We start from the raw sequence: 18,977 nt of genomic DNA, 5'->3' as shown, positions 1-18,977 counted from the left end.
TGTGTGGAGGAGAGATGCTGGGTATATTGGGAGAAGGATGCTGAATATGGAGCTGCCAGGTAAGAGGAGAAGAGGAAGGCCAAAGAGGAGGTTTATGGATGTGGTGAGGGAGGACAAGCAGGTGGCTGGTGTGACAGAGGAAGATGCAGAGGACAGGAAGACATGGAAACGGATGATCCGCTGTGGCGCCCCCTAACGGGAGCAGCCGAAAGTAGTAGTAGTAGTAGTAGTAGTAGTAGCAGTAGTAGTAGTAGTAGCAGTAGTAGTAGTTATTTTCCTATGGGTCACATTGAGCCGAGCTCAGTTCCTGTGTGTTTTACATATTGGCATTAAAGAGTTCCTAAACGGTCTGGAGCAGTTTACCTACAAGACAGGATCATTTGACACACACGACCACGTGTGTTCCTCAATGTTATAGTGATTTATGGATGTCAAACAGATATTTTACAACATTTTTCAAAAAAAGGCTGTAGAGTAGTTTTGAATGGACTCGTTTAGACATAAGGTGAGGTGGGCAGCATTTAACCGGTGGGGTTATGTGCTCTGGTCATTACAGTATAAATAGGAACCAGGGTCAGTAATGATGATGTCACGACGTTAATCTGGACGTCAACAAGGCCTGCTAACCTTTACAACACCTGTTTATCTGCTGGACCTGCGTCTCTGTGTGTGTGTGTGTGTGTGTGTGTGTGTGTGTGTGCATGTGTTTCATATACCTAATTTTCATAAGTTATCTTAGTCAAACTCTGAATTTCACTACAGCAGCACACGACTCAACGTAAAGCCAGATTCACAGATTCTAAGGTTACTAATCTGACTGATGGTTACTGTGAAACCTAAGGTTACTAATCTGACTGATGGTTACTGTGAAACCTAAGGTTACTAATCTGACTGATGGTTACTGTGAAACCTAAGGTTACTAATCTGACTGATGGTTACTGTGAAACCTAAGGTTACTAATCTGACGGACGGTTACTGTGAAACCTAAGGTTACTAATCTGACTGATGGTTACTGTGAAACCTAAGGTTACTAACTGACTGATGGTTACTGTAAAACCTAAGGTTACTAAACTGACTGATGGTTACTGTAAAACCTAAGGTTGACTAAACTGACTGATGGTTACTGTGAAACCTAAGGTTACTTATCTGACTGATGGTTACTGTGAAACCTAAGGTTACTAAATTGACTGATGGTTACTGTGAAACCTAAGGTTACTAAACTGACTGATGGTTACTGTGACACCTAAGGTTACTAACTGACTGACGGTTACTGTGACACCTAAGGTTACTAAACTGACTGACGGTTACTGTAAAACCTAAGGTTACTAATCTGACTGATGGTTACTGTGAAACCTAAGGTTACTAAACTGACTGATGGTTACTGTGAAACCTAAGGTTACTAAACTGACTGATGGTTACTGTGAAACCTAAGGTTACTAAACTGACTGATGGTTACTGTGAAACCTAAGGTTACTAATCTGACTGATGGTTACTGTGAAACCTAAGGTTACTAATCTGACTGATTGTTACTGTGAAACCTAAGGTTACTAAACTGACTGATGGTTACTGTGAAACCTAAGGTTACTAAACTGACTGATGGTTACTGTGAAACCTAAGGTTACTAAACTGACTGATGGTTACTGTGAAACCTAAGGTTGACTAAACTGACTGATGGTTACTGTGAAACCTAAGGTTACTAAACTGACTGATGGTTACTGTGAAACCTAAGGTTACTAAACTGACTGATGGTTACTGTGAAACCTAAGGTTACTAAACTGACTGATGGTTACTGTGAAACCTAAGGTTACTAATCTGACTGATGGTTACTGTGAAACCTAAGGTTACTAATCTGACTGATTGTTACTGTGAAACCTAAGGTTACTAAACTGACTGATGGTTACTGTGAAACCTAAGGTTACTAAACTGACTGATGGTTACTGTGAAACCTAAGGTTACTAAACTGACTGATGGTTACTGTGAAACCTAAGGTTGACTAAACTGACTGATGGTTACTGTGAAACCTAAGGTTACTAAACTGACTGATGGTTACTGTGAAACCTGAGGTTACTAAACTGACTGATGGTTACTGTGAAACCTAAGGTTACTAAACTGACTGATGGTTACTGTGAAACCTAAGGTTACTAATCTGACTGATGGTTACTGTGAAACCTAAGGTTACTAAACTGACTGATGGTTACTGTGAAACCTAAGGTTACTAATCTGACTGATGGTTACTGTGAAACCTAAGGTTACTAATCTGACTGATGGTTACTGTGAAGCCTAAAGTTACTAATCTGACTGATGGTTACTGTGAAACCTAAGGTTACTAATCTGACTGATGGTTACTGTGAAACCTAAGGTTACTAAACTGACTGATGGTTACTGTGAAACCTAAGGTTAATAAACTGACTGATGGTTACTGTGAAACCTAAGGTTACTAAACTGACTGATGGTTACTGTGAAACCTAAGGTTACTAAACTGACTGATGGTTACTGTGAAACCTAAGGTTACTAATCTGACTGATGGTTACTGTGAAACCTAAGGTTACTAAACTGACTGATGGATACTGTGAAACCTAAGGTTACTAATCTGACTGATGGTTACTGTGAAACCTAAGGTTACTAAACTGACTGATGGTTACTGTGAAACCTAAGGTTACTAAACTGACTGATGGTTACTGTGAAACCTAAGGTTACTAAACTGACTGATGGTTACTGTGAAACCTAAGGTTACTAAACTGACTGATGGTTACTGTGAAACCTAAGGTTACTAAACTGACTGATGGTTACTGTGAAACCTAAGGTTACTAATCTGACTGATGGTTACTGTGAAACCTAAGGTTACTAAACTGACTGATGGTTACTGTGAAACCTAAGGTTGACTAATCTGACTGATGGTTACTGTGAAACCTAAGGTTGACTAATCTGACTGATGGTTACTGTGAAACCTAAGGTTACTAAACTGACTGATGGTTACTGTGAAACCTAAGGTTACTAAACTGACTGATGGTTACTGTGAAACCTAAGGTTGACTAAACTGACTGATGGTTACTGTGAAACCTAAGGTTACTAAACTGACTGATGGTTACTGTGAAACCTAAGGTTACTAAACTGACTGATGGTTACTGTGAAACCTAAGGTTACTAATCTGACTGATGGTTACTGTGAAACCTAAGGTTACTAAACTGACTGATGGTTACTGTGAAACCTTATGTTACTAATCGACTGATGGTTACTGTGAAACCTAAGGTTACTAAACTGACTGATGGTTACTGTGAAACCTAAGGTTACTAATCTGACTGATGGTTACTGTGAAGCCTAAGGTTACTAAACTGACTGATGGTTACTGTGAAACCTAAGGTTACTAAACTGACTGATGGTTACTGTGAAACCTAAGGTTACTAATCTGACTGATGGTTACTGTGAAACCTAAGGTTACTAATCTGACTGGTGGTTACTGTGAAACCTAAGGTTACTAAACTGACTGATGGTTACTGTGAAACCTAAGGTTACTAAACTGACTGATGGTTACTGTGAAACCTAAGGTTACTAAACTGACTGATGGTTACTGTGAAACCTAAGGTTACTAAACTGACTGATGGTTACTGTGAAACCTAAGGTTACTAAGCTGACTGATGGTTACTGTGAAACCTAAGGTTACTAAACTGACTGATGGTTACTGTGAAACCTAAGGTTACTAAACTGACTGATGGTTACTGTGAAACCTAAGGTTAATAAACTGACTGATGGTTACTGTGAAACCTAAGGTTAATAATCTGACTGATGGTTACTGTGAAACCTAAGGTTACTAAACTGACTGATGGTTACTGTGAAACCTAAGGTTACTAAACTGACTGATGGTTACTGTGAAACCTAAGGTTACTAAACTGACTGACGGTTACTGTGAAACCTAAGGTTACTAATCTGACTGACGGTTACTGTGAAACCTAAGGTTACTAATCTGACTGATGGTTACTGTGAAACCTAAGGTTACTAATCTGACTGATGGTTACTGTGAAAGCTAAGGTTACTAAACTGACTGATGGTTACTTTGAAACCTAAGGTTACTAAACTGACTGATGGTTACTGTGAAACCTAAGGTTACTAATCTGACTGATGGTTACTGTGAAACCTAAGGTTACTAATCTGACTGATGGTTACTTTGAAACCTAAGGTTACTAAACTGACTGATGGTTACTGTATAACCGCGTCTTATTTTCTCATGTTGACTTCTTTCAGAACAGTGTCATTTATGATGCAGCTTAGACAGAGTGTGTGCGCTTCTTTTTCAGCCTGCATCAGCCTCCCTTCTTCTTCCCAATGTGGCTTCTATGATGAAGACGCGTGTCCAGTCCGACAGTAACCATGAAGACTACAACCACAGATGTACTCAGGAGTCGGATGTGTGTGGATTAGCCATTAAATACACCAGTAATGGTAAAGCACCCAAAGGACACAGTTTGTTTACTTTTAAATCTTCCGGATTCTATCTGAGGACGGTGAGTCACTTCATCTGGACACAACGTTAATGAGAGAAACGTGTCGTCATCGTGTAGGTGACGTCTCCAGTCTCACCGGACTGCAGGTGTCTCCACCCTTATAAACAATACAGTCTCACCTGACTGCAGGTGTCTCCACCCTTATAAACAATACAGTCTCACCTGACTGCAGGTGTCTCCACCCTTATAAACAATACAGTCTCACCGGACTGCAGGTGTCTCCACCCTTATAAACAATACAGTCTCACTGGACTGCAGGTGTCTCCACCCTTATAAACAATACAGTCTCCCCGGACTGCAGGTGTCTCCACCCTTATAAACAATACAGTCTCCCCAGACTGCAGGTGTCTCCACCCTTATAAACAATACAGTCTCACTGGACTGCAGGTGTCTCCACCCTTATAAACAATACAGTCTCACCTGACTGCAGGTGTCTCCACCCTTATAAACAATAGTCTCACCTGACTGCAGGTGTCTCCACCCTTATAAACAATACAGTCTCACTGGACTGCAGGTGTCTCCACCCTTATAAACAATACAGTCTCCCCGGACTGCAGGTGTCTCCACCCTTATAAACAATACAGTCTCACTGGACTGCAGGTGTCTCCACCCTTATAAACAATACAGTCTCCCCAGACTGCAGGTGTCTCCACCCTTATAAACAATACAGTCTCACTGGACTGCAGGTGTCTCCACCCTTATAAACAATACAGTCTCACCTGACTGCAGGTGTCTCCACCCTTATAAACAATACAGTCTCACCTGATTGCAGGTGTCTCCACCCTTATAAACAATACAGTCTCACTGGACTGCAGGTGTCTCCACCCTTATAAACAATACAGTCTCACCTGACTGCAGGTGTCTCCACCCTTATAAACAATAGTCTCACCGGACTGCAGGTGTCTCCACCCTTATGAACAATACAGTCTCACCGGACTGCAGGTGTCTCCACCCTTATAAACAATACAGTCTCATCTGACTGCAGGTGTCTCCACCCTTATAAACAATACAGTCTCATCTGACTGCAGGTGTCTCCACCCTTATAAACAATACAGTCTCATCTGACTGCAGGTGTCTCCACCCTTATAAACAGTACAGTCTCATCTGACTGCAGGTGTCTCCACCCTTATGAACAATACAGTCTCACCGGACTGCAGGTGTCTCCACCCTTATGAACAATACAGTCTCATCTGACTGCAGGTGTCTCCACCCTTATGAACAATACAGTGGCATAACGACCCAAACCAACGATCGGTTTCATATGCAAATTGCCGGTGAGCGTTGTTTTTGCGCATGTGTGCGTTTGTATATGTGCGCGTGTGTGTACCATGTTTTTCGATCCAAATGGGGACCAAATGTCCCCATTAGAAAAACTAGAAACCACCCACCTTGTAGGGCCATTTTATGGAGCCCCACAAAGTAAAGGGGTCTGTTTTAGGGTTAAGGGTTTTTGGGTTAAGGTTAGGGTAAGGGTTAGGTTAAGGTTAAGGTAAGGTTTAAGGTTAGGTATGTAGTTTGGTTAAGGGCCAGGAAATGAATGTAGTCAATGAGGGGGCCCCACAAGTATAGATTTGTGTGTGTGTGTGTGTGTGTGTGTGTGTGTGTTTGTGTGTGGCATGAATGTTTTTACTTCTCACACAGTAGAGGAATGCTCTGCCCTGGTACAAGGGCTGGGCCTCCATCATATTTTCACAGTTACAGGCTCAGACTGCAGCAGCGCCTGAACAAGCCCATCTCCACCACATGACGTTCAGGTCTGTGGATAGGATGGGACAGGATAGGATAGGATAGGATGGGATGGGATGGGATAGGATAGGATGGGGTGGGATAGGATAGGATGGGATGGGATAGGATAGGATGGGATGGGATAGGATGGGATAGGATGGGATAGGATAGGATAGGATGGGATAGGATAGGATGGGATAGGATAGGATAGGATAGGATGGGATGGGATAAGATAGGACGGGATAGGATGTGATAGGATAGGATAGGATGGGGTGGATAGGATGGGATAGGGTAGGATAGGATAGGATAGGATAGGATGGGATAGGATAGGATAGGATAGGATAGGATAGGATAGGATGGGATGGGATAGGATAGGATAGGATAGGATAGGATAGGATAGGATGGGATAGGATAGGATAGGACGGGATAGGATAGGATAGGATAGGATAGGATAGGACGGGATAGGATAGGATAGGATGGGATGGGATGGGATAGGATAGGATGGGATAGGATGGGATGGGATAGGATGGGGTGGATAGGATAGGATAGGATAGGATAGGATAAGATGGGATGGGATGGGATGAGATAGGATAGGATAGGATAGGATAGGATAGAATAGGATAAGATAGGATAGGATAGGATAGGATAGGATAGGATAGGATAGGATAGGATAGGATGGGATGGGATAGGATAGGATGGGATAGGATAGGATAGGATAGGATAGGATAGGAAAGGATAGGATAGGACGGGATAGGATAGGATAGGATGGGATGGGATGGGATAGGATAGGATAGGATGGGATACGATGGGATGGGATAGGATGGGGTGGATAGGATAGGATAGGATGGGATGGGATGGGATGGGATAGGATAGGGTAGGATAGGATAGGATGGGATAGGATAGGATAGGATAGGATAAGATGAGATGGGATGGGATAGGATAGGATAGGATAGGATAGGATAGGATAGGATAGGATAGGATAAGATAGGATAGGATAGGATAGGATAGGATAGGATAGGATAGGATAAGATAGGATAGGATAAGATAGGATAGGATAGGATAGGATAGGATAGGATAGGATAAGATAGGATAGGATAAGATAGGATAGGATAGGATAGGATAGGGTAAGATAGGATAAGATAGGATAGGATAAGATAGGATAGGATAGGATAGGATAGGATAAGATAGGATAAGATAGGATAGGCTATTTTAAATAATGGATTATTTTCCCATTTGGTTACAACCAGGTCGCCTTGCTTGCGGCCTGTCACATCCATTTGCACGCTCAGTAGATCAGAAGTGAGCGTGTCGTGTCAGGCTCTGCCCTGTTTAACCAGGCTGAACCAACACACCAAGCTCCTCCCTCTTTCTGCTGCTTATCTATCTATCTATCTATCTATCTATCTATCTATCTATCTATCTATCTATCTATCTATCTATCTATCTATCTATCTATCTGTCTGTCTGTCTCTCTATCTGTCTGTCTGTCTCTCTCTCTGTCTGTCTCTCTATCCGTCTGTCTGTCTCTCTATCTGTCTGTCTGTCTCTCTATCTGCCTGTCTGTCTCTCTAGCTGTCTGTCTCTCTATCTGTCTGTCTGTCTCTCTATCTGTCTGTCTGTCTCTCTCTCTGTCTGTCTCTCTATCTGTCTGTCTGTCTCTCTCTCTGTCTGTCTCTCTATCTGTCTGTCTCTCTCTATCTCTGTCTGTCTGTCTGCCTGTCTAGCAGTCTTCACGTGGGGGTGAACAGGACAAGTCATTTCGGGGCTGAAAGGGGCATCACGACATGTCCCAGGTTAGAAACGCTTGTCCGTCTTGTTCGGTGGTTAGTGACGCTCAGAGCAGAGCGGAAGTCAAGTCAAACACACTCTGGTTTCCTGTGGGTGGAGTCTGCGGCCAGTGAGGAAACTGGGACAGTGGCCGCGTTGCTTCTCTGACTGACTGACGCGTCACTTTCTCGGCCAGTTCACGTACAGAATCACGAAATCGTCGATTTGATGTCAAATCACGCCATGGACCACACACACACACACACACACACACACACACACACGCACACAGAGTCCTCTTCTTCTCTTGTATACACACCACCTCGCAGGATGTGTCGCAGGACCCAACACGTCCTCGTCCTCGTCCTCGTCCTGGGCTGGAAGTCTTGTTATTGTGCCGTTCCCGTGAGACGCCAGGCTCCACATTCCTGCCCGCGGTACCAACACAACACAAGGAATGGGAGCGGGAGGGGCGGGGGAGGTCGGAGGAGAGTGGGGGAGATAGGCGTGTGTGTGTGTGTGTGTGTGTGTGTGTGTATGTGTGCGGGGGGGGGCTGGGGGGGGGTTGCCTTGTCCCGTTATGGCACAGTTACACGGGGTTGCGCGATTGCGTCACCGCAGAGTAAGCCGTCTATAAATAGGATGACGTCACCCCCCGCCCCGACCCGCCTCCCTCGGGGCGCGCGCCGCCCCTAGTAAAACATGTCGGGGAGGCTGCGCGCGGCGGGGCGGTATATAAAGGGTGATGCAACGCGTGCCACTCGCAGGACCTCAGTCAGGACGGCCGCGAGGAGCGCGACCCACAAGCCCCCGTGCGAGCCGCTCAGCAGGTGGCTCCGAGTCCGGTTCTTCCGGTCCGCATTCGCTTACAGGTTTCCGGGGAGCTCGCTGGTTCGCTCCTGTACCGGAGTAGGGACCGACGTCGCGCCGCCGTTCAACCGACCAGCCGCCCGACCGACCGGCCAGACGCCTCCGCGGCCAGACGCCTCCGCGGCCAGACGCCTCCTTTCCTCCATCGCACCGCCGGTTTCCTGAATGAAACTGGCCTTCATTTCATCCGTCCTCCTCACGTGGCGAGACGCGGACCGTGTCGGCGGACGCTCGTCTCGCGCCCCGTCGGACTGCGGAGCCAGCCCGGCACCGTGAGCGTCGGATCCGCCTCAGAGCGCGCACATTCTGCTACCCCCCCCCGCCCCCACCCGTCCGAGCCAGCGGCACGTCTGTACCGCCCCGGTCCGTTGCTGAGCGGTGCCGCTGCGTGTGACCAGCCTCGTCCCACCGCCTCGCGACCTGCCGCCGCGGAGCGCCCCGTGTCCCGCTGTGTGACGTCACCGCCCCCCCGTGCGCGTCGTGTGTCGTGTGTGTGTGTTTCGGTATTAGTAAGACGGGCTGCTGCCGCCGCCGCCGCCGTGTATAAAAGGCGCTCCGCCGCTTCCTCGTTCTGACGCGTCTGGCCGGGGGCAGGATGATGCTGCAGCACCCCGGTCCCTCGCTGGCCGACATCAGCTGCTCCGCCCTCGTCCCCTGCTTGTCGCCGGCGCCGGGCGCCCTCAGCCTGGCCGACTTCACCGGCTTCGCCCCGCAGGTGAGAGACGAGCTCCGGCTGGCCATCCACACCAAGCGGCTGGTCAGCGGCCTGAGCGCCGACATGAGCTCCGACGGAGCCAGCTCCAGCTCGGACCGAGCGGCCGGACACACCGGCGTCAAGAGAGAGGTAAGACGTGTTCTCTCTTCTTCTTCTTCATCTTCTTCTTCTTCTTCCCTTTTCCTCTACGCTGCTCTTCCCTTTTTCTGGTCTTTGTCTCTGACCCGAGAGTTGACTCAGTTCGTCCGGACACCGCGTTGATAGGCAGAAACTTGTCACCGCTCGTCTGACGGACTTCCTCGGTCTTACCGGACCGCAGGCATCGCCACCCTTATCTGGGGGCGGCACGGTGGCCCAGCGGTCAGCACGGTTGCCTCACAGCAAGAAGGTCCTGGGTTCGAACCCCAGGCCGTCCCAGGTCCTTTCTGTGTGGAGTTTGCATGTTCTCCCCCGTGTCTGCGTGGGTTTCCTCCCACCATCACAAAGACACGCATGTTAGAGTTCATACTCCTGCCTGTGCCCCTGAGCAAGGCAATGGAAAGAAGACCTGGAGTTGGTCCCTGGGCGCTGCAGCTGCCCACTGCTGCTGTACAATAGGATGGTTACATGCTGACAACACACTCATGTAAACAAAGACAACTGTACAATAACAAAAGTAAAGTGGCACACTTATAAACGATACAGTGGCATACCACCCCAATACCGTTACACCACCGTGTCGTTTATAAGGGTGGAGACACCTTCAGTCACTGTGTTTTTTATAAGGGTGGGGACACCTGCAGTCACTGTATCGTTTATAAGGGTGGGGACACCTGCAGTCACTGTATCGTTTATAAGGGTGGGGCTACCTGCAACCACTGTATCGTTTATAAGGGTGGGGGTACCTGCAACCACTGTATCGTTTATAAGGGTGGGGACACCTGCAGTCACTGTATTGTTTATAAGGGTGGGGACACCTGCAGCCACTGTATCGTTTATAAGGGTGGGGTACCTGCAGTCACTGTATTGTTTATAAGGGTGGGGATACCTGCAACCACTGTATCGTTTATAAGGGTGGGGCTACCTGCAACCACTGTATCGTTTATAAGGGTGGGGGTACCTGCAGTCACTGTCGTTTATAAGGGTGGGGACACCTGCAACCACTGTATCGTTTATAAGGGTGGGGGTACCTACAGTCACTGTATCGTTTATAAGGGTGGGGCTACCTGCAACCACTGTATCGTTTATAAGGGTGGGGGTACCTGCAGTCCCTGTGTCGTTTATAAGGGTGGGGCTACCTGCAGTCCCTGTGTCGTTCATAAGGGTGGGGACACCTGCAGTCCCTGTGTCGTTTATAAGGGTGGGGGTACCTGCAGTCACTATGTTGTTTATAAGGGTGGGGGTACCTGCAGTCCCTGTGTCGTTTATAAGGGTGGGGTACCTGCAGTCCCTGTGTCGTTTATAAGGGTGGGGGTACCTGCAGTCCCTGTGTCGTTCATAAGGGTGGGGACACCTGCAGTCCCTGTGTCGTTTATAAGGGTGGGGGTACCTGCCGTCAGGTGAGACTGAAGGGGTCTCTTGGATGATGAAGAAACGTGTGTGTCAGTAAAGGCTGTGTGCAGGTGCGCTGGTTCACCTCTCTGTGGCGCTGTCCTCACCTGGGGGATTGAACCTGCGTTAGGAAATTCTTTGTTCTTCTTTGTTTCTTTTCTCATTCATTCCGTTCTCAGTTCTTCTCCGTCGCTTTTCTGTCCCTTTCTCTCCACCTCGTCTGTTTTCTCCTTCGCTTGTTTCTCTCCTCTTCTGTTTTCTCTCGCCGCTCAAACTTTTCCTCTTCTCTCCACTTTTCTCTTCTGGCCTCGTTTCTCTAAATTATCTAAATTCTTCATGAGACAGTACGAGCCTGTTTCATGCCATGAGCAATCATCAGCTGTCAATAAAGATACATATATATATATATATATATATATATATATATATATATATATATATATACATTTATGTAAATATGCTTCATATACATATATTTATTTATATGAAGCACCATCCCTACTGGTGAGTGTTTCTGTTAACAACGTTATGTATTTATATCATTTATAAGCACTATACAAATGTAGTCCATTTATTTATACTTTCTCTTCTCTTGAAGTCCTTCATCTTCACCTCCTCTCTTCCCTTTTCCTCTCTCGTCTAAATCCCTTCTCCTCGCGGCGTGCGTCAGGTGTGCGTCAGGTGTAACCTGCGGTAAACACGAGCTGATGAACAACAGGCTGATTGGTTGAACGAGTCACTTGGTGAACGTTGCCGTCGTCTGTTCTGATCCTCTGAACGGTCCGGTTCTTCTGCCAGTCCCCGCAGGACTGAGACAGCTGCCTGTCTCAAACTGCACGTAACTTCCTGTTTCAAACTGCACGTAACTTCCTGTTTCAAACTGCACGTAACTTCCTGTTTGACTTGCGACAACAGAGACATTACCAACTCTGGGACTGTCACACTAAAGTGGAAGGAGTCTCTGTCTGTCTGTCTGTCTGTCTGTCTGTCTGTCTGTCTGTCTGTCTGTCTGTCTGTCTGTCCTTCGCTTTTCTCAACAACCCTTCATCCAGTCCACTTCCCGCTCGGCAGGTGTGTTGCCGACGCCCCAGGGAAGTGCAGCGGCGAGGGGGAAGTCGTTTGGATGAGCGGCTGTCAAGAAAGTCCAAGGCCATATATACGTACACATATACATACATGCGCATGTACACATGTATACACACACACACACACACGCAGGACCCCCTTGAAAACGAGGCGGTACATGTCAAGGGGTCGTTGCTAATAAATAATTTCCTTTACACACACACACAGACACACACACAGACCCTTACCGTGGCGACCGGGCGTACAGCGCCACTCTGTCATTGCAACCCACAGTGTGGTCGGGGGGGGAATTACACCCAGCCGAGCGCCAGTCAACTCAAACGCTGACTGTCACGTTGCACACGGAGGTTTTACAAGACGCAGGCTGTGGAAACAGAAACAGACCCGAGTTCCGTTAATGATTACTAATCGGTTACCGATAAACCAAGGCAGTGTTCTTATAATACGACTACTTTATTGAAACGGTACGTAAAAACTGAAAGGTGTAACAGTGGTGTGCATACAGAGAGACGGTTCTGGTGTGATCGTGATGGGGGAGTCTCACATTTTGACACCATATAAATAGAAGCTAAGGTGGCGTGCCCTCGTTTCTTCCAACTACACCCAGGTTGACAGGGCTGGAATCCCCTCGTCACGCCGGTGTGCATGGATCACCTCCTCCCGCTTCGTTACTTTACAGTACACCTCTTTACAAAATCTCAGTGGGACACCACCTGTTTACAAAAGGTGTGATGGGTTAAAGGGGTCTGACAATGCTGCGACCGCACACACGTGCCCCAAACCTCTGGGGACAGCACCCGCGGCCGCCTCGAGCGGCTAGACGAGCGAGGAAACCCTTCTCGCCCCGTTAACGGCCCGTTCAACGGACTGGGCTTTCTTTGTTTCCAGATACAGGTCTGCTGGCTGGTTGATATTCCCTTTTGTTGAATTGTGTTTGTTTTCTCTCAGCTGACTTCTGAAGAGCACGACAGGAGGAAGAGGAGGAGAGAGAGGAACAAGATCGCTGCTGCCAAGTGTCGCAACAAGAAGAAGGAGAAGACGGACTGTTTACAGAAGGTGCGAACAGCCGTAACAGGACACACATCTGTCCGTCTAATGACATTTCGGTGCTTCTTCTTCTTCTTCTTCTTCTTCTTTTTTTTTGGACTACGTGTCTTTTAAAACTGTCGTTTCTTCAGGAAAAGTTTGCACACGTTCGAGAACGAACACGTTCTGTTCCGCGTCGACGTTTGTGTGTCACATTCACGCAGGTCCACATAGTCACACCTGAAAGCTGCCCAGTGTTGGCCAGTGAAAGCTGCCCAGTACAACCAGTGTGCAGCCCCGGTCGCACCGCGAACTGACGGAGCAAAGTGTGCTTGTGTCCTGGTGGCGCCGGAAACTTGGAAAAGCAGAAACACCAAACCGGGTTAAATAATGAAACAGAGTTGTAGCATCTACTCTGGCTCCACAGCTGACTCCGACCCTGCTTCCTGTTGCTTCCTGTTGTTAGGTGGAGCAACTCCTATTCTGGCAGGGCACAGTTGCATAAAAGTGGGTGGTGTGACCTTGCTTACATGAGAGCTTCCTTCATTTTGGACTCTTCCGAGCAACCGGCCCGATCGCGGTGCAAACTATCCCTGTCATAAAAGCCGGTGTGACCGCCGTCTCCCACTGCTGGCAGCCGGGAGCTGCCCAGTGGGAGACGGCGCCCCGCTGTGGGCCTACCGAGCACACCCGCTGTTATAAGCGACAGGTCAGCCCAACAAACCCTGAAATGACAACTCTTTGTTCTCCTTTCTCTCTCCGTCCGCCCCCCGCAGGAGTCGGAGAAGCTGGAGAGCGTCAATGCCGACCTGAAGGCTCAGATCGAGGCTCTGAAGCAGCAGAAACAGCAGCTGGTCTACATGCTGAACTTGCACCGGCCGACCTGCATCGTCCGTGCCCAAAACGGCCAGACGCCCGAGGACGAGAGGAACCTCTTCATCCAGCACATCAAGGAGAGCGCCTTCCAGCTCCACGAGCTCGCCGACACAAACTGCGACTCGGCCGCCTCCGCAGCGCCCGCTCTGGACGGGAGTCTCGACCTCAGACTGATCCAGTGCCACGGCCACAGCCCCGCCGTGCCGACGTCGTGCAGCCAGCTATGAGCCGCCCGGCCGCAGACCCGTGGGGGGCGTGATATGATCAGAGAGGGTAGGCTGCCCTCGAGAAAAATAGACCCTTTGTTTTTCAGTCGTTAGGACGCCGTTGAGCTTGATGTGCCGGACTGCTGCCCCCTGCAGCCCAGACTGTTTGCAAACACAGCGTGGATTAGTTGAGACTGGAGGACTGTATACAGCACGTGTTTAAAAAACCAATGAAACTCCTCCCTCAGTTCTTCTTCTTCTGCTTCATTTGTCGTTGACCGAGCTGCTAGAGGGACGGCCTTACCTGCCCATGAAGAGGCGGAGCGGGACTTCCAGAAAGCCCCGCTGATTGGATGAAAACCAGGAGGGCGCAGAGGACGGACATTACATGGGCACGCCCCTTCCCTCTGTGGTGGTGGTGGTGGTGGTGGTGGTGGTGCACCCCAGGAAAGACAGTTTAGGGGACAAGTCAAAACACTAAGAGAAAATGTCCAATGATTTTTTATTGCCGGTTGTTCTGAATATGTAAATGTGATTTTGTACCAAAGGACGAGGGTTTCGGGTGGGCGAGCCGGTGGTTTTAAGGAAAGAACGGCGTTATTTCCCACCAGTGTTTGAGCATTAGCGTATGACCCTTCCTATTTATCCTTCTGAAGTCCACCTGCCGTGTCTCTATCAGTCTGTCCACTAGGTGACGTAAACCTCTACAGCTGCTGCTACTACTAACCGCTCAGGACCCCTACTGGCTCAACTGCAGATTGGTCTCAGACGGATTATTCACAGACCGGGTTGTCTGTCCCCGAGAAGGGACCCGGTCAGCTCGATCGGGACACGGGATCGACAGCCTGCTTGTCAGCTGACCTCAGATCAGTTCTGACAGCTGTTTGGCAGTAATACAGATGTGCAGACGGCAGGATGCTTGAATTAAAACCACAATGTTAAACTGGCACCTGTGCACATAAGTGTTGTTTCCTGCCCCAGTCAGACCTGCCCCCCCTCCCCCCGGCGAGCAGCAGGACCTGCTGCTCTCCGGGGGGGGGAGGGGCAGGTCCAGACCTGCCCTCCCCCCCGGCGAGCAGCAGGTCCAGACCTGCCCCCCCCCCGGCGAGCTCCATGTTCAGGGCCGTCCTCTGCAGAACTGAACGGTGGTACAGTATTTACTGTATTTTAGAAGTACTACCTGTATCGCAGTATCGGGGCTCGGTGTTCTGAACTGTGTCGGTAACGTGTGTGTGAGTCTGTGTGTGTGTGTGTGTGTGTGTGTGTGTGTGTGTGTGACACCACCTTATTCTCTACCAACACCGCCTCCGTCACTGTGTAACTATATGCTGCCACATATTAAACGCCCTGAATGCCTCTTCCGGCCTGGTCCGGGCCCTGAAAACGTGTTTTGTACAAGTATTTATGGACAGGCTGTTCAGGAGACCCCCGTGGGGGGTTCAGGAGACCCCGTGGGGGGTCCCAGCTCAGCGTCTGGCTGAAGGAGCGGAAACCTTTTCCCGCTTCTTCATACAAATAAAAGATGGAGTATGGATTTCAGCCACATCCAGGTTTAAGCTCAACGCCAAATGTGTCTCCGCCTCTCTCGCGCCGACGTGTCGGTTTGTCGCTCCGACGGGAGGTGGCGACGGAGGTCCTGCACCAGGACGGTGACGGAGGTCCTGCACCAGGACGGTGACGGAGGTCCTGCACCAGGACGGTGACGGAGGTCCTGCACCAGGACTCTTCCGCTCTCCACAGGAAGTTCGTCATCCTGAAACTGAGAAAACACACATGACTGCTGACGAACGTCACACAGGCTTTATTGTGGGTTCACCACAGTTGTGTTTTGTATTTTTTGTTTGTACGGGGCACACGTTCTAGCTGTGTGTGTGTGTGTGTGTGTGTGTGTGTGTGATGTAATCCTGGGTTGTGTTGACCAAATGGTTGTGCCGGTGTGTGTGTGTGTGTGTGTGTGTCGGCCGGTTTGAGGGGTTCGTCATGTTGTACTCTGAGCTGTGTTTGTGTTACTGTCAGCAGCGTCACGCGCCCAGGTTCCACTGCTGGATGTGAGTCGCTCTGTCTTGTGTTGTATGGAGGCTCTGCAGACTGTTGGAGCGCCACCTCCTGTTTCAGGTGGAAACTGCACTTCTGTATTTCTGACTGTTTCTGCCGCCGCCGCAGTTTGGCTTTTGATACTTTGGTTATTAAAAGGTCTGTAGGTAACAGACTGCTGTCTGTCCTTTTCTCCACCCCCCCCCTTCCTCCCCCCCTTACTCCCCAACCTTACCCACCCCCCTTCCTCCCCAACCGTTCCCACCCAACTACCCCACTCCCCCGAGCTGTCCCGGTCTCTGCTCCACCCCCTCTGCCGATCCGGGGAGGGCTGTGGACTACCACATGCCTCCTCCCAATACACGTGGAGTCACCAGCTCCATGTGTTGCCATTAAAAACAAAACCGACACACAAACCCCGTGTGAGATACACACAATCACACAAACCCCGTGTGAGATGTACACACATGAAGACTAAAAGCTAAAAATAAGTTAAAAAAGAGCTGGAGTACAAAATATTTAAAAATACAGATATTCAGTGGGTGGCCAGGTTCAGGTGGGTAACAGCTTGTGGAAAGAAGCTGTTTTTGAGCCTGGTAGTACGGGCTCTGAGGCTCCTGTAGCGCCTCCCAGAGGGCAGGGGGGAGAACAGTCCATGGTTGGGGTGGGTGGGATCTCTGCTGATGCTCAGACCCCTTCGAAGGCAGCGTTTGTGATAAATGTCTCTTATGGCTGGGAGCTGGGTACCGGTGATATGCTGGGCCGCCTTGACGACCCGCTGCAGAGCTTTCTGGTCTACTGAGGTGCAGTTGCCGTACCACACTGAGATGCAGATGGTCAGGATGCTCTCCATGGTGCAGTGGTAGAAGTTGGTGAGAATTTTGGGGGGTAGACGGGCGCTACTCAGCCTCCTCAGGAAATGAAGGCGTTGTTGGGCCTTTTTCACAAGGGCCTGGGTGTTTAATGTCCACGAAAGGTCCTCGCTGATGTGGACTCCAAGGAATTTAAAGCTGGAAACAAGCTCCACTTCCACCCCATTGATGTGTATGGGGGAGTGGCTGCAGCTTCTAGACCTCCTGAAGTCCACAATCAGCTCCTTTGTCTTCTGCACATTGAGGACAAGATTGTTGGTAGTGCACCATGATGTGAGGTGCTGAATCTCGTCACCACGTTACCACAACCATAATCCCACTACACATCTAGTCTCATATATCCATCATCCATCCAACCATCATCCATTAGTCAAGCCGCTTATCTGAATTCGGGATGCTGGAGCCTATCCCAGCAGTCATTGTGCAGCAGGTGGGGAGACACCCTGGACAGGCCGCCAGGCCATCACAGGGCACACACACACACACACACACACACACACACACACACACACACACACACACACACACACACACACACACACACACACATTCACACCTAGGGACAATGTAGTACGGCCGATCCACCTGACCTCCATTTGTTTGGACTGTGGGAGGAAACCGGCGCCCCCGGAGGAAACCCACGCAGACACGGGGAGAACATGCAAACTCCACACAGAGGACGACCCGGGACCACCGCCCAAGTTGGACTACCCCGGGGCTTGAACCCAGGACCTTCTTGATAAAAAAAAAATGTGCAGATGCCGTTTCTTGTACATTACAAGAGATCCTTATAGTTACATACTGAACAGTACCACTAAAATATTTAAATACATTTCCAAACACACAGGAAGTACACCGCAACAGGACCGTTTAAAGTGTAGTACTTTACTAGTCTCACCAATGTAACTTAACTTCGACAGAAACAGATATTACCAACAAAACCGAACTAATGTTCATGTTGTGCTCGACACTGGAGGCTGTTTGGTGTAAAGGTTGTGAAGCCGGAGTGCTTCTGGATCACCAGCTGGTGGCCCTCTGTGTGCTTCTGGACCACCAGCTGCTGGCCCTGTGTGTGCTTCTGGATCACCAGCTGGTGGCTCTCTGTGTGCTTCTGGATCACCAGCTGGTGGCCCTCTGTGTGCTTCTGGATCACCAGCTGGTGGCCCTCTGTGTGCTTCTGGATCACCAGCTGGTGGCCCTCTGTGTGCTTCTGGACCACCAGCTGCTGGCCCTGTGTGTGCTTCTGGATCACCAGCTGGTGGCTCTCTGTGTGCTTCTGGATCACCAGCTGGTGGCCCTCTGTGTGCTTCTGGATCACCAGCTGGTGGCCCTCTGTGTGCTTCTGGATCACCAGCTGGTGGCCCCGTGTGTGCTTCTGGATCACCAGCTGGTGGCCCTCTGTGTGCTTCTGGACCACCAGCTGGTGGCCCTGTGTGTGCTTCTGGACCACCAGCTGGTGGCCCTCTGTGTGCTTCTGGACCACCAGCTGGTGGCCCTGTGTGTGCTTCTGGATCACCAGCTGGTGGCCTTCTGTGTGCTTCTGGATCACTAGCTGGTGGCCCTCTGTGTGCTTCTGGATCACCAGCTGGTGGCCCTCTGTGTGCTTCTGGACCACCAGCTGGTGGCCCCTGTGTGCTTCTGGATCACTAGCTGGTGGCCCTGTGTGTGCTTCTGGATCACCAGCTGGTAGCCCTGTGTGTGTTTCTGGATCACCAGCTGGTTGCCCCGTGTGTGCTTCTGGATCACCAGCTGGTGGCCCCGTGTGTGCTTC

At 49.4% G+C, this 18,977-nt stretch overlaps 1 protein-coding gene across 1 annotated transcript; it reads left to right on the top strand.

The window, feature by feature from the left end:
• The first annotated feature begins 9,445 nt into the window (after window positions 1-9,445).
• atf3 (activating transcription factor 3) lies at window positions 9,446-16,505 on the top strand. The gene is made up of 3 exons (XM_056294605.1): window positions 9,446-9,705; window positions 13,141-13,248; window positions 13,995-16,505. The coding sequence occupies exons 1-3, from the start codon at window positions 9,457-9,459 to the stop codon at window positions 14,319-14,321; spliced, it is 684 nt and encodes a 227-aa protein (XP_056150580.1). The 5' UTR covers window positions 9,446-9,456; the 3' UTR covers window positions 14,322-16,505.
• The last annotated feature ends 2,472 nt before the right edge of the window (window positions 16,506-18,977 follow it).

This window comes from Lampris incognitus, chromosome 15 (genome assembly GCF_029633865.1).
Source record: "Lampris incognitus isolate fLamInc1 chromosome 15, fLamInc1.hap2, whole genome shotgun sequence".
In the NCBI taxonomy this organism is placed as follows: Eukaryota; Metazoa; Chordata; class Actinopteri; order Lampriformes; family Lampridae; genus Lampris; species Lampris incognitus.
The sequence above is the reverse complement of the archived record's forward strand: the minus strand, read 5'-3'. Positions and strand labels throughout refer to the sequence as shown.